At 36.1% G+C, this 16,883-nt stretch overlaps 1 protein-coding gene across 2 annotated transcripts in view; it reads right to left on the bottom strand.

Annotated features, from left to right (window-relative positions):
- Positions 1–4,344: 4,344 nt before the first annotated feature.
- TTC29 (tetratricopeptide repeat domain 29) overlaps positions 4,345–16,883 on the bottom strand; it is a 265,274-nt gene continuing 252,735 nt past the window's right edge. The window contains exons 12-13 of one of the 2 annotated variants that reach the window (XM_021716824.1): positions 4,802–4,865; positions 4,345–4,502 (exon numbers count right to left, since the gene is read on the bottom strand). In XM_021716824.1, coding sequence (XP_021572499.1) covers positions 4,472–4,502; positions 4,802–4,865 — 95 coding nt within the window. In that variant the 3' untranslated portion in view covers positions 4,345–4,471. Of the gene's footprint in view, positions 4,503–4,801; positions 4,869–16,883 lie in introns of both variants that reach the window. The other variant, XM_008066516.2, reaches the window with a different exon arrangement.

Raw genomic sequence — 16,883 nt, forward strand, 5'->3', positions numbered from 1 at the left:
TATGTGTTAAAGTTTATCAGAAACAGCTAAATTGTTTTCCAAAGCAGTTGTACGCTTTTGCATTTCTAATAGTGATTTTGAGATTTCCAGTTGCTCCAAGTCCTTGTCAGCTTTTGGTGTTGCCAGACATTTTACATTTTAGCCATTCTAGTAGGTGTGTAGTAATATCTTACATTGTAGTTTTGATTTGCATTTCTCTAATGACTAATGGTGTTGATGATCTTTTTATGTGCTTATTTTCTTTCTTTTTTGAAGTTTATTCAATTATTTATTGACTTTCATGGCAAATTTACATTTTGGTATAATTTTATCTATTAACATTCACCTGATAGTTTGGGCATATCACATTATACATACTAGTTTGGGGAGAACTGTCCTCTGCTTCGAGTTGTTCTTTCTATGGGCAAGCTTATTCTTTCCACTTGTTCATTTACTCCTTTGTTTACCTGGGAATTAAACTTTTTCTCTGTAGAGATTAGTGTAGACTCAGTCAATTATTAGTTACTGTCATTGGTTTGGAGCTATTGCAATGAAAAATTATTTTCCAATTTCTTCATTGGTGTTTGATTATGTAAAGAAATACTACAGACTCTCTAAAAGTTGATTATTTGACAAAATTGGTGAACTATCTTTTAAGTTTCAACATATTCCAGCACTGTTTGCTGTATGGGTTCTCCTCTCCCTGGTGGTTGGTGGTGGAAGCTTTGTCGAAGATGAGTTGGTTGAGAAATTGAGGTTTTGCTTCTGGAGTCTGTATCTTGTTCCATTGGTCTATGTGCCTGTTCTTGTACCAATACCATACAGTTGCAATTATTCGTGCATTTCAAATTAGAAAACTACCATTTAACTTTTGAAGTAATGGCCTAAATGACAAAATTCCTAACTAAAATACTAAATCTCAAAATCCAATTAGACAATGATCCAATGGACAAATACAGGAAATTCAAGGATGAATCAAACAGAAGTGACATCATTAATTAAAGGGGAAACATTACAATTTTCAAAACCAAAGAATACAAATCATTCGATAATATTTAACCATTATTTATTTTAAAAACAACTTGTTAGCTAGCACACGAGAAGTAGAAGGGGATTTATTTTGTTCATATTATAAACCAACACTTATAGGAAATATTCTACCTAATGGAAACAACTTTAGATGGCTAACTTCATTATCAAGAACAAGAGAAGATTGCCCACTCTCAGTACTGTTATTTGACAGTACTACACATTCTAGACAATGCTATTGGAAAGAAAATAATTGCTAGTAACAGATGTCAGTGCTGAATAGAAATAGAAAATAGATCATTATTTGCAGACCTTTTATTAGCATCTTTTTCAAGAATGAATATAATCAAGAGACAATATGTGCTTATTTTCTATGTGTGTGTATTCTTGGTGAAATGCCTGTTTAAATCTTTTGCCTATTCCTGAAATTGCATTGTCTTTTTAGTGAGCTGAAAAAATTATTTATATATTCTTGATACAAGGACTTTATCAGAAAGGTGTTTTACAAATATTTTCTACCCGTCTGCAATTAAAAAAAATTATTTTAACATTGCCTTATGAAGAACATTTTAAATTTTAATTTAGTACATTGTCAATTTTTTGAAAGGGCTTGTGCCTTTTGTCCGCTCAGAAATCTTTGCCTAACTCAAGATTTGAACAATTTTCTTCTTGATGTTCTGTAGCTTTAGCTCTTACAGTTAGGTCTATGACTATGACTTGATTTAATCTCAACAATATATTATGGACATCATTCCATGTCAGTACTCTAAACCTTACCTTGCTCTTTAATGACACATATTATATTGTATTATAGAAGTACCATAATTTATTTAGCCACTCCCAAGTTAATGAATATTTATGAAGATTACAATATCCCAATATTACAGATGATCTGTGATGAGCATCCTTATATGAAAATTGTCTGAATAGTCTTGTAAGAAATATTTCTAGAAACAGAAATATTAGCTCATAGAATATACATTTTTGATATTTTCATAAGTACTGCCAAATTGAAATGAGATAAAGCAACAGATTGAATTTGCAGCCTCAAGCCCTTTTAGAATCAGCATTAATCCATTTAAGAGAGTGGAGACCTCATGACAAACACCTTTACCAGGCCCTACCTCCCAACTGTTGCCTTGAGGGTTGGGTTTTCAACACATGAAATTTGGAAGACACATTCAAGCCATAGTAGAGTGTCCTTTGTCCTAAACCTTAGGTGCAGTGGCTATTTTCAAACACTTAATTTTTTTGTTAATTTATTATTAGTAGAAAATGATACCTTATTGGTTAGTTTGAAATTGCTGTATAATATGGTGATTTTATATTTAACTTTTTGAGGGACTGACAATGTTTTCCATTACATCTGCACTACTTGATTTATATATATTTAGCTTTCTTTTTGTAGATTTGGGGGTACACATGCGTGTTCATTACATGGACACATTGTCCAGTGGTGGGGACTGGGTCTCAGGTGGCCTATTCCCCAGATAGTGAATATTGTACCTCACGGGCAATTTCTGATCCCTGACCCCTCTCCTCGCCTCCCCACTTATTGATGTCCCCAGTGTCTATTATTTCCATCTCTGGCATCTACACCATTTTAGATTTCCACCGGCGATGCACAAGTGTTCCAGCTTGACTGTCCTTTACTATATGTATTACTCGTTTGTATTTTTTCTTGTCTGAATTGACTATTTGTATCCTTTGTCCTGTTAACAACTAAGTTGTCTTTCTCTTTTCTTCTTTTCTTTCTTCCCTTTATTATTTATTCCTACTGTTTTTAGAGATTATATGTATTTTGGGGGCATTAGGGGTTTTTTTTGTTGAATATTTTTCTTTTGCTCCATTGTTCTTTTATCTTTCTTTAATGACTTTTTCACTGTGTGGATCTTTTCAATGTACTCCAATATGTTTTAGTAGTTGTTTATTCTGCACCTGACCTTGAGTTCTTGCTTAGGAAGGTGTTCCCCTACCCAAGATTAGAAAACCATTCCCCTGTGTTTAATTCTGCTTTATTTATAGTTCAATTTGATTTGATGATGTGAGATAGGGAACACACACATAATGGATTTTACTCCCGTAGAGATAATCATTGTTCTTAGAACATTTGTTGTGTAGACCATCCTTTTCCTATTGTTTTGAAATGTCCCCTTTATCATGTTCTAAATTATCTATCTATCTATCTATCTTAGTCTTTTTTGACTATTTCTGAATGCATTGTCTGATTCACTATCTATTTGCTCTGACCAGTGTCACTTTAAAATGACGGTTTCTAGTAAAGTCAGAAAATGATGATCACCTTAGAAGGTGTGTGTATTCTGAGAGACCATCTTTAACTACTTTATTTCTCTATCTCAATAATTTTTAAGCCTGAAGGCAGACATCTGGGATTGTTTTAAAGATAGAAACATACTTTAACTCTAATTTTAGGACAAAATGCCTGGAAGTCTGTGGGCACTACAGAAGAGATGTAAAAAGAGATGCTGTGGAAATTGGGTCTATTGATTGAATAAACAACACAAGAAAACACTTTTTCCCCCGTAAATCTTTTCTACTATTTTTACCTATTTACACTGAGTCATTTTCATTACATGGATGTGTTGAATTGTCTCCTTGGGCAGGTGCAGAAGCTTCACTATTGGGTGGAAAGCAGAAAGATGCTACACATTGTCGTCTTCCAGGGAGAGTTCCTTCAGTCATGGAGCATTCAGAGAAACAAGAATTAAAGAAGATACTGACCAAAGTTACATGGGAATAAAAGTCTTTGTTGTTGGCAATGAATTTCATTCCTGGATTCCCCTAGACTTGCAGATCTCCAGAAATTATACATATACCATATCAGCTGTCAGGTGTTTGTTTTCATTTGCAAGACACGTTAGGAAAAGGTGGTAAAATGAAGATTTTTAAAAACTTTAAAATTGACATGGATAAGTTTGATTACATACTATCAGCTACTATGATATCAGTATCATAAATATACTTTTTACACAGGTAAAGCAAACTATTTTAAGTCCTTACCTATATAAGAGTCTTTTTTTGTGTGTGCTAATAATCCTTTTATCTATATTGGAAAGTTCTCCTGAAAATTTTGGTAAGTATTATTCTGCATTTATTCAACATGGAAGATTCCCTCAAGCTCGTAATGATTTTCTCAATAGAAATGATCAAATTTTAATTTTATTATATTACTGTTTATTGTGGAGTACTGATTAAAAATTTTTTACTGTTAATTTTATGGATAATTACTGATATTTCTAAGTATTTGGAACTTATTTTATTTTTATAGATTTAGATGTTTTGGACTAAATTTGTAGCAATATACTCCATACAAAATCCAATGAAAACACAGTCAGTTTTATTATAACTCCATATTATTTGTAGCATACTTCTATTACAAGTATTGGAATCTAAGGTGATGTGACAAATTTCTTCTTGCTTTGATGTTGAGTCAAAAGCTGCTTTATGTTTCATTTTTTTGATCATTTGGAAATCTGAAATAAAATAAATTATAAAATTAACTTTGATACTAGGCTTGAAAGTAAAAAAAAAAACACACCACTTACTTTGAAAGATATTTTGCTTTCTGTAATTTTCAGACATAGCTTAGAGAACATACTTAACCTTATATAATATTCAAAAGTAAATCTGTGATTTTTTTAAAGCAGCATTTCAGTATTAGCTTATCAAGTGGTGGATGAAACTACTCTTCTTGTGTTTGAAGAATGAGATTACTTAGTATCTTGCACAAAGTGGGTAATATAATAGAAACTTGGTACTTGATTTATCATACCCTCTGAGTTCTTCCAAATGTTCTGAGTTTCGAGACACATGTTCCACTGTGCATCCTCTAAACTCTCCTAAAGAAAAAAAAAAGGATATATAAAATTAATGACATGTCATGAAAAGTTTGTGGTAGTTTTGAGCTTGAACCTGGGAATTGCTTTTCAGAGATATCTGAGCTTATCACCTATATGATAAGGATATTTGTATCACCAGGACAGATTGTATTGTCCAAACAATATCTCCCACTCCACATGTTTCTACACAGTATGGTCTTGTCAACCCCCAAGAAGAGGCAGAAGCGAATTCTCTTCTTCTTGAAATTGGACTAGTCCTAGACTCTTTCATAATCAACAGAATGTGGAGAGAGTAGCACATGACTTCTGAGATTAAGACAGAAAAGGCTATGCAACCTCTTACCTGGTTCTCTTAGGTTGCACATGACTTCTGAGATTAAGACAGAAAAGGCTATGCAACCTCTTACCTGGTTCTCTTAGGTTGCATTTTTTTTTTTTGGAGGAAATCAGTCACCACATAAGCCCTAACATCCTGAGGCTGCTATGCTGGAAAGGCCATGTATAGATGCTCTCTTAGATGGTCCCAGCTGAGTCCAGTCTTCCAGCCATCCCAGGCAGGCCTTTCAAACTAGTCAATCTCTCAGCTGAGTACACATAGTGACCTCCATCAATGTCCAACCAAGACCTGCCTTAATTCCCAGCCCACAGAATTCTTGTGACATAAGAAATGGCAATTGGAAAGGCCACCTATTGTGGAAAAGATGACTTTAAAACATAATATGCTAAAGGGAAAATTCAGGGAGCAATATAAAGTATAAAAACAATGAAGTCCAATATGAGAAGTTTATATATATAAATAATCATGTTAATTTGTTACTTAACTTTTTTTTTTTTTTTAGTTGAAGTCTTACTCTGTCACCCAGGCTGGAGTGCAGTGGTACGATTTTGGCTACTGCAGCCTCAACCTCCTAGGCTCAGGTGGTCCTTCCCCCTTAGCCTTCTAAATAGCTGGGACTATAGGAGTACACCACCACGCTTGGCTAATTTTTTAATTTTATTATAGTGACAAGACCTTGCCATGCTGCCCAGGCTGGTCTCAGATTCCTGGGCTCAGGCAATTCTCTCACCTCAGCCTCCCAAAATGTTGATATTACAGGTGTGAGCCACCACAGTCGGCCACTTCATTTCATACCTGCTTTTGCTTTTGACTTGAATCTACTGGACTAATCTAGAAAGAAGGCTCTTTATTTTTATTTGTTTTACCACACCCAGCTAATTTTTTGATTTATTGTAGAGATGCGGTCTCACCAAGTTGCTCAGGTTAGTCTCGAGCCCATGGGCTCAGGCAATCCTCTCACCTTGGCCTCCCAAAGTGCTGGGATTATAGGCATGAGCCACTGTGCCTGGCCCAAGAGGACTCTATTCCTGCTGATGACAGGTCCAGTTTTCAGCTCCCCCCATTCCTGTATTCTACTGTTCCTAACTCTCTTTACATTTTTTATTCTGTCCCCATCTTCTACTCACTGCAACTCCTGCGACATTTTCACTGTACCCTTTGGAGTACTTGGCCCATTATTTCAGCAAAGTGCTCCATATCCTCCCCCTACTTTCTGAAATTCCTTTTACTTTTTTGTCCTAACAGAAACGTGGTTCCCCTCTGAAGATATTACCAGTCCGGAAGCCAATTTTTGCTTTTGCTTTTCTGTCTTCTCACTATTGGACCTGGAGATGGGTAGGTGTCTCTCCTCCCTTTTGCTCTTACAGGACATACATCTTCCCTCTTTCCTTTTCTAAAACTCATGTCATCAGATTATATAGTCCACTGTTGTCACTATTGCTGTGATCTGTCCCGAAATGGGATTGTTCCCAGTTGATTCTATCACTGTCACATTTTCACTTTACTACTACTTTCTTTTTAATTTAATTTAATTTTTTTTAGAGACAAGGTCTCACTCTGTCACATAGACTGGAATACAGTGGTGCAATCATGGCTCACAGCAGCCTTGAACTCCTGGGCTCATGCCATCCTCCTGTCTCAGCCTCTCAAGACTATCATTTTCTTAATTTAGCAATTTTCATGTACATGTAGAGGATTGTTCCACCCTAAGCCTCAATTCCTTGAGCTCCTGTTCTCTTAGACTTCATTCTTCATCTTACCATAACCATTAATTGCTATTGTCATACTTAAACCTTGCCATCACTAGTAATGGCAGGCACTCTCAGTCTCAGTTTCCTGCATTTCTTTTCTTTTCCCTTTTTTTTTTTTTGAGTTGGAGTCTCACTCTGTTGCCCAGGTTGGAGTGCAGAGGCACACTCACAGTTACCCCAGTGTCGACCTGCTGGGCTCCAGAGATCCTCCTGCCTCAGCCTTCCAAGTAGTTGGAACTATAGGTGTTCACTACCACACCCGGCTAAATTTTGATTAATTGTAGAGATGAGGTCTCTCCAAGTTGCCCGGGCTAGTCTTGAACCTGCAGGTTCAGGCAATCCACTTGCCTCAGCATCCCAAGTTGCTGGGATGACAGGCTGAGCCACTGAGCCCAGTCAGTTTCCTGCATTTCATGACTTGATTGCCCCCTTCCCAGACCACGCCTTCTAGCATCCCAACCCTAGCAATCCTTCCACTCCATTGCAACCTCTGATTCTACCACCTTTTCATTGTTCCTTCTTGTTTGATGTCTTCTCTCTTCATCATACTGTTTAAATTCCTTGACTTCCTCTCTTCCCACCTTGTCATGCTCCCTTTGACAAAACTGTAGCTCTAGTTAATTTCGACTCTCTGCCTGTACCTCTCTTGCACTGTATGGCTCAGTAGAGCTGGAGAAATATACAACCAGTCTGGTAGACCTCACTTTAGATTCATGGCCACGAACATTCGGCAGACCTTCGATGCTCTCAGGTCATTCTATTAAGCATTCCTAGTCCTCTCATTCTTCCACTTTCTTAGATGACTATGAGTAGGCAACTCTTCCATTTTCTGAAACCTGCAACCCTCCACTTGAACCTTCCTTCTCAGCTGCTGATTTATTTTTCAGTTTCATAGAGGAAATAAAAGATAGTAGGGAAAATCTCTCACAGGCTCTGTGGCAAGAGTTACTCACCCACCTGATTCTGTTGCACATACTCTGCTTTCCTTCCTATTCCTAGCAATGAACTACCTAAGGTTAGTTCCTCTACTTCACTAATCTTACCCCTTCCATATACTCAGTATCTATATATTCTGTTCTATGATGGGGGACCCCCTAAAACTGGAATTTATTTGTTAGAAATTGTGTATTTATTCTTAGATGTTTAAACTTCAGTCATCTTCAAGGCACTCTACATTTGATGCAATATACCTATTAAGATACTTTTTCCATTGCTCAAAACAGTTTTTTTTAAAGGATATACAACATTTTATTTTTAACATACACATTTTGAAACAATGCCATATACGTTATAGAAAGGCACATAATGAGAAACAGTATCCATAATATACCAACTGCTGGACTGTAGCTAGTTTGGAGAACATTCAAAATCCATTTTATATCAATATGAAGCTATGTACATCCTTTGAAGTGGGTAAATAGTTCTGTGCTCTCGAGTAGGAAGACTCATTTTTCCCAAATTGTGAGCTCTTTCTATGTTCATCAATTTTCAAAACAGTTTTTGAACTCATCAATTTGGATACCTTTTAGCGCTTCTGCCATTTTTTTGTGTCACCTCTTCCACATTGGCAAAACATTTCACTTTGAGAACTTTTTCATCAGGGAAACAAAAAAAAGTTGCTTGGGGTGAGAGCAGGTGAATAGGGAGGGTGGGGCATGGGGTCATGCCATTTTTGGTAAAAAACTGCTGAACACTCAGTGTGGAGTGTGCAGGTGCATTGTTATGGTGGAAGAACCAATCACCTGTTTGCCACAACTTGGGATGTTTCTTTTGCAAATCATATTTTACAACATTGCTAGCTGGTACATTGATGCTGATGGGTTCCTGGAGCAAGGGAAGCCTGTACTACATGGGTCCACCTCCTATCACCCCAGAAAATAAAAAAAAAGATAATTCTAGTTTTTTGGGGGAGGGTTCCCCTCATGTATACTCTGTCTTTCCTCCTGTTTCTAACAATGAACTATTTAAGGCCAATCCCTTTACTTCACTTCATCCCAAAGACATGGCTTTGTTAATCCTTTCTGCACCCCATTCATCAGTGCTGCTGCTCTCTACTAAATCTTTCCTATCTTCAGAGAACTACTTATTTGAAGCCATATGATTATGTTTCTACCAATGGATGTAGACAAAGTGATAAACAGTCATGTGTTGCTTAATAACAAAGATACATTTTGAAGAAATGTATAGTTAGGCGATTTTGTTGTTGTGTGAACACCAGAGAGTGTACTTATACAAACCAAAGTAAAGACTACTACACACCTGTGTTCTATGGTGTAGTCTAGTGCTCCTAGGCTACAAACCTGTGCAGTGTGTTACTTTACTGAACACTTGGTGCATTGTAAGTATTTGTGTATCTAAACAAACCTTACATAGGAAAGGTAATGCATCAGACTATGATGTTATGATGACTACAATGTCATTAGGCCATAGAAAATTTTCATTATTATCTCATGAGTGATTGCATATATATCAGTGGTGATTGTCTATGTGGTCTGTCACTTATGGAAATGTTAAGTAGCACATGACTGCATACTGCTTCTAGGCCTGAGTGTTAGACATTGGGTACTTGTTCCTCCTTGAACTTTCTCTTTAATCTTGAACTTGGAACACTAGCCCTGTCATTCAGATTCTGTCATGTAGACAATTACAACATCCAGACAGTGGTTCTCAACTGGTGGTGATTTTACCCGAAGGGAAATGTCTGCAGATATTTTTGGTTGTTATAAATGGCATCTCATTGATAGAGGTCAGGGATGATAGAGGTCTTACAATTCACAGACAGTCGTTCCTCACTTTTTCCTCAATAAAAAGTTGTTCAGCCCATTTCAATAGCACAAGGTTGAGAAGCCCTTCCCTGGGGGATGGTAGAGTAACAAAACCTGAATGCCTGTGAGACCCTCTCATAAATGTAGCCAGCTCACTTCAGAATTAAGGGAGAAGCCAAGTTCCATATTCTTAAGTTACTGTACTTTTGGGACTCTTTGTAATAGGAGCTTAGCCTTTATGTAAGCTAATGTGTTCTATCTTTCTTTTAGGTAAAGAATTACTTTGAGATTTTCAGTTTAATATTATTTTTATTGTATCACAATATATGGAACCATACTAAATATCCCAATGCCTATTTTACATTATCTAGTATCTTGAACTCAGCATTCCTTTTGCTTGGCAGGATGGAATAATATCTCTTAAGGTGCAGCAGTCTTTAGATTTTCAGGTTTAAATTATGCCTGACTGGTCTCAAATAATTGTTCAATATTCATTCCCTGGATTTCAAGGGAAGGTGGTTTTTCTTATGGAATATTTCCCAAGTAAATTCTCTGAGAAGAGTAACTGTATCTGCCATTACTCTTGCTACTCAACTTGGGCCACAACTACTAGTTTAAATCAAGAACAATTACACATTCTGTGCTAGGAAGCCTTAGCAGTGATTCAATTACATGTGGAACATTTAAAATCATCATCCAGGTGTTTGATATTTCTGTTCATTTGCAACAAATTGACCAATACAGGGTTGTTGACTCTTGGTTCCGTCATTGCAAAAACACTCATTTTGATTCTAGCCTAGGTTTTGTGCTGTGGGTCTGACTTATTGTGCTGTGGGTCTGACTTATGGTGTGATTTGAGGTATTTGATTGGTGGGACTTCAAGGGAACTGGAAGACTGGGACCAATACCACTCTATCAAAAGAGGCCCAATCAATAAAAAGTTGATGTGTGGATGTTGCTTATACTATTTACATTTCAGTAAAAATTGGCGCTTCTCTGCTGCTAATAGTTAAGACTCTCACATGGTAGATTCTCTTGAGTGGGTAACAAAAGAATCTCATTTATATCACCCTTAGCCTATACTTTATTACAGCAATAGATAAGTCAGCAAATGCTAAATTGTTAAAAACCCACCACCTCATCACTTTATTTTAAAACAATGGAATGTAATTTTATATAATACAGTACTTACATAAACAAGATTTTAAAAGACTGTCTGTTGAGAAATATGAGTTGAAATAGAGAAGACATTATTACCTGGCATTTTGGTGACTGGAGAGACAAATGAATTTTTATAATTTGGCATGCAAAACATTTTTAGTGGCCTTAGTCTAAAAAGTGGTAAATAACAACTCACTCATAAAGGTTGTGTCACAGTTTATAGACTAGACCCCTGGTAATGGATTCAACCTTTGCACAACAAATCAAAAGTATTGTGTGTTCACATGAATATACAGTAGTCATTACCTTAAATTTAAAACTCACTGCAAGCAGCTAACACAGAGAGCAGGATATAAAGGCTGTATTGTGTCAGTGTGGTCTGCAGAGAATTTCTTCATATGGTTTTTGCCGTTTTGAAATATATGTTGCAGTTCAAAGCTAAAGGGATTACTTTTGAATAGTCATCACAGAGGTTGATTACACTCATATAGCATAGTTAGCTGGACCCTGCAGGCTATCATTCCATTAGCGATGCTGGTCGTGTTGTTGTCAAAAAGTTGATCACCTAATGTTAAAGAACTGTGCTTCCTGTTGACCTTATCCAAATGACTCAAAAGCTTTTGTTGAAAAATAAAACTCAGATTATGCCTTATGCAACTGATTAAGAATAAATACTGTGTACAAAAAATGCTCATATCTGATGGGTGATCTTGGCATTAAGCCATTATTAAGAAAGAGATATTTTGCTTTTGTGTTTCAGTACATTTTACTTAAGTCATAGATTCAATTTTAGTAGAAATAGTTTTATTAGAAATTTGGTACAAACAGTCAAATGTAGTAGATACTTCTCTCTCACTGATTGTAAAGAGTCTCAGAAATTGATTTCTGAAAAAGGAACAGAAGTCTCTCCCTTCCCCACCATGAATTTAAGTCCTCTAAAACTAACACCATGGAAATAAGCCAAGATATTGATGTTAATTTAATTGTGCATCTACAATCATCTAATAACAATATGATTTTAACAAGGCCACCATTGAGGAGAATAAAGTTTTATTTGGGGTAAATATGGACATAACCTGAAAATTAGTCATTCATATTTGATAACTTAAAAAATCATTTCTAATAAATAAGTAAATAAAAATATTTAACTGTTCTTTAGACAATGGTTGTACCCTTTCACTCATTTAACCACAACCATTGAAGAATTTTAATGAGTTAAATACATATGTATTTGAAAGCCTGGAATCCATGATCAATATAAGGCATATTTAGATAAGCTTGACTTTTAACCTATTTTATTATGAATTAGTCACAAAAAAGTAATGAAATGGAAGTTTATCTTTGGGAAAGATATTGAAAGTCATGGTTTTATTATTCAAAATAACATATATGAAATTTTCATTAGAATCACATTACAAAAACTGTCCTTTGGGAACAAAGATGATATTGAGGCTATCTCAGTGGAACAGCTAGTCCTTGAGTCATGTTCCCAGGAGTGGTGATGGATTGGCACGTGGTGATGGATTGGCACAGACATGTGTGTGCTTCTTTGGCATAGTCTCCCTTGTAGCTGATGGTGTGTAGCTGATGATGTGTAAAATGACTGGTCAGGGATACAGGCTGTGATCCTGGAGCATAGCCAGGCACTAATTTTGGCCTCATTAGCACTGTTCTCCTAATCAACTGAACTTTTCAGCAAGTGGAAGTTGCCTAATATTTCTTGTACTTGCTTGCCTTGAGCCACGCCACTTGATACCCAAATAGAGGAGTGGGCATCAGTCAGGAGGAGACAGATGGCACATGCAACTGGGATTTTGAAGAGGTTTTAATGAAAGAACTATTAAGAGATGAGGGCAGGGCTAAGGAGCTAACAAGGGATGTCTAGGCACCCAGGGACTTGCAATAGAGGGATACCATGCCAGTATCATCCCTGGGCCTGAAGGGCAAAATGAGAGGATAGTGCCTTTGGAACTTGAGTGAGAGATGGAGATTTAGAAAAGGAACCATCCAACAGAATCTAGAATCAGCAGTTGTAGTCACAGCTGTCAGAACTGAGCTGAAGTAAGTGGTAGAGGGATAATATCATAACCTCTCTACCTTCCCGACCTCTGATATGCTGGTCACTTCCTTTGGCTAAATCCATACAAGGAAGCTGGGAAGTCAGTTTTCTGGGACACAGAGCAGAGATGGCAGGAGAATTGAAGGAGAATTGATTTCTCTCTCTCTCTCCCTCTGTGTGTGTGTGTAGGGGGATGGAATAGGAAGACAAATGGCATATAATAATCACAATGTGCAAATGTTATCTTTTAGCAAAAATTCAGTCATGTGAAGTGTGGTTTAAGAGTTAACATTGTTGCTGCTGGCATATGATTTGGTGTTTCTTTTTCCTTCCCTTTTCTTTTTCTTCCTATTGTTATCTTTTTTCTCTTCTTTTTCCTCCTCTTCCTCTTTCTTCTGTAATATTGGTTTGTCATTCATGGCACTTCTCATCTTAAGGTTTGTCAAAATTTTATGACTCAAAGCCTGAGATTATAGAGTTAATCATACTTTACCAAAAAACATGTGAGTTTTCTCAGTAACACTTTCCTACTTGATAATACTTTTCTACTTTTTTCTTTTGCTAACCAACAAAAAGTTAACCTGTCCTATGTTCTGAAGTAGAAATCATGATGTGGCAATTCTGTATCTGATGAGTATAATAATCAAGATATAAACTTCTAAGGTAGGCATCGTCTTTCAGATTTGGGTGGACTCATCAAAAACTGACATGTCTTCTTTTATATTACAGGATCTGGTATATAGTAATTCCATTTCCAAATGCTTCCATTAATATGTGAAGCCTATAAAAATTTATGTGAGGATCAAAAATATATTCCAACTCAAAATTATAAGTTCTTTCTTTTTCCCTTAAGCACCATTATCTTGAATAAATGGAATGAAACTAGACCTGGATGAAGCATTGAAGATATCACATTGATACAGAATTATACTGAGTTTCTTTTACTGGGTATCTAAACTTTTAATGAGAATATCTGATTTAGATCTAATAATATGTTCAGACACTAGTACTTTCTCAGGATAAATAAAGAGTGTGTTCATGTTTCCATATAGTTATTTTTATTTCTCCTATTGTTGCTACATTTAATATTAAATTTCTAGCTAAGATAGAGCAATAGAGATCCAATTATCCTCTTTCCTGAAACACCCCTCACTAGAACCTGACCATGCTAGAACCCTTGTATTTGATTTCCTAGCCTCCAGAACTTTGAAAGAAACATGTTTGTTATTTAGGTCACCCAGTCTACGTTACTTTGCATAGGCAATATAACATCCTGAACTGACTGACACAAGTGTACCAATGAGGAGAGAGAACTATACAGAGTGAGAATTCTGGAAATCGGCAGAGGTCAACTTCAAGTATTTGGCCAAGTACAGATCAGAACACATGTGTGAAGAAACTACCTGAGGCTAGGGAAAGAACATCCTAAATGGATGTGAGTAAACAGTACACAGTCTCCCCAAAAGGCTGATACTACCTGTTAGCACCAGTCATATTGGAAAACTCCATAATTCACAGGGCACTGGATATAGTTCTTAGAAGAGTGTTGCCTCAGAGATGGGCAATAGCTATCCCTAGACTAAACCTGACTCTGACTCCAATGAACAGACCTTGAAAGCAAGACCTGAAAGGACCAGACTGCTTCTTAGTAACTTTATTGCATCTCAGAATGAAGTTCAAGAATATTATGGTACACAAAACCAGCACCCAAAAGGACAAAATTTTACGGTATCTGGTATCTAATAAAACATTACAAAACATGCAAAAAAGGCATAAGGAGAAAAAAATCAATCAAAATATATTCAGATGGATCTAGTTGCTACAATTAGAAATAAAGACACAAAAATAGTAACTATAACAGTATTTTAGACATTAAGAATGTTAAGTAGAGACATGGAGACTAAAATGAAAAAAAAAAATGAACTTGAAGACATAGTAGTGGAAACTACTTAAAATAAAAGGAAGAAAAAGAGTAAAGAAAATGAACAGATTATCAGTGAGCTGTAGGACAGCTTCAAGTAGCCTAATATATATATTATTGAAGTTCTGGAAAGAGATACTGAAAAATACTGAGATAAGAGAACTCAAAAATATTTTAAAGAAATTATGGCTGGAAATTTTCTAAAATTGTTGAGCATGATAAACTCACAAACTCAAGAAGTTCCACAAATCCCAAGCTTAAGAAACTTAAAGAAAAAGAAAAAGAAAAACCTGTCAAACCTAGAATTCTATACCCAGTGAAAATATCTTTCAAAAATGAAGGCACACAAAAAAGAAGGCATTAAAGACTTCTCAAATAGATAAAAGCTAAGTAACTCATTATTAGCACACATGGGCAAGTCCTCAGGTAGAAGGAAAATGATACCAAATGGAAATCTGCATCTATGCAAAGGAATGAAAGCATCAGAAATGGCATGTACATGGGCAAATATAAAAAGGCTTATAAAATTGTTAAATTTCTTTGTCATATTTGATTTTTTGAACAAAATAGCATCGATATTGTTTGAAATTTATAACACATATACAAGTAAAATGTACAACAGTGTGTAAAGGTAGGAGGGGCGAAATGGATGCATGTTATGGTAAGATTCTTATGCTGTGTGTTACTATTGGTGGGAATGCAAATTAGTGTAGTCATTATGGAGGTTTCTTGAAGAACTAAAAATACAACTATTATATGATTCAGCAATCCTACTACTAGGTATTTATCCAAAGGAAATAAAGCCTATCTATTAAAGGGGTTCCTGCACCCCCATATTTATTGCAGCTCTATTCACAATAGTTAAGATGCGGACTCAACCTCAGTGTCCATCAACAGACAAATAGATAGAGAAAGTATGGCATATGTACACAATGGAATATTATTCAGCCATAAGAATGAACGGAATCTTGTCATTCACAACCACTTAAGTAAGCCTGGAGAACATTATGTTCAGTGAAGTAAGTCAGGCACAAAAAGCAAAAATACTTCATTAACATTTTTTTTTTTTTTTTTGAGTTGGAGTCTCACTCTGTCGCCCAGACTGGAGTGCAGTGGCCGCTCCCGGCCACCGCAGCCTCGACCTGCTGGGCTCCAGCGATCCTTCTGCCTCAGCCTTCCTAGTAGCCGGAACTACAGGCATGTGTTACCATGCCTGGCTAGTTTTTGATTTATTGTAGAGACAAGGTCTCGCCAAGTTTCCCAGGTGGGTCTTGAACCCACGGGCTCAGGCAATCCACTTACCTCGGGCTCCCAAAGTGCTGGGATTACAGGCTGAGCCATCGAGCCCGGCCGAAATGAGGATTTTGAGCGTTCACCACACAAAGAAATGACAAATGTTTGAAGTGATGGATATGCTAATTGCTGTGATTTGATCATTACACATTGTATATATGTATTGTCATATCACTCTGTATCCCATAAATATGTACAATTATTATGTGTCAACTAAAAATAAAAGAAAAAAAGAGATTCTCATGCGTTAAATTGTCTAATGTCACTTGAAGGTAGACTCTGTGAAAGATGTTTGCTGATCACTGTTTTTATAGTTTAGTTTACACTTTCAACTTTATTCTAGCTAAGAAAAAATCTCAAGATTTGAAAATCTAAAAATAAGAAAGTATGTCTCTAAACATTAATCTGAAAACTTATTCTTCTCATCTAGTTTCCTGATCTGAGGCTTGAGGAAAAGCTAATGAATTCAAGCAATAGCCATTTCATTATCACCCCTAAAGTTTAATTTGGTTTCTTGACCAAATTATGTGAAGAGCAATATATGTAGAATGAAACTAAATGCTGATAGACAGATAGAATCAATTTCTTTTCTGGTTCCTTTGTAAAAGTAATAGTTTGGAAAATATATAACTTTATCTTCATGTTCTTTTCATAAACAGACTACTTTAGAACAGAGGATAAATAAGTGATAATTTTTTTAGAAACTACTTTATTGAGCTATGATTGAT

Source organism: Carlito syrichta, unplaced genomic scaffold (assembly GCF_000164805.1).
Source record: "Carlito syrichta isolate Samal-C Ts95f unplaced genomic scaffold, Tarsius_syrichta-2.0.1 Scaffold308977, whole genome shotgun sequence".
NCBI lineage: Eukaryota > Metazoa > Chordata > Mammalia > Primates > Tarsiidae > Carlito > Carlito syrichta.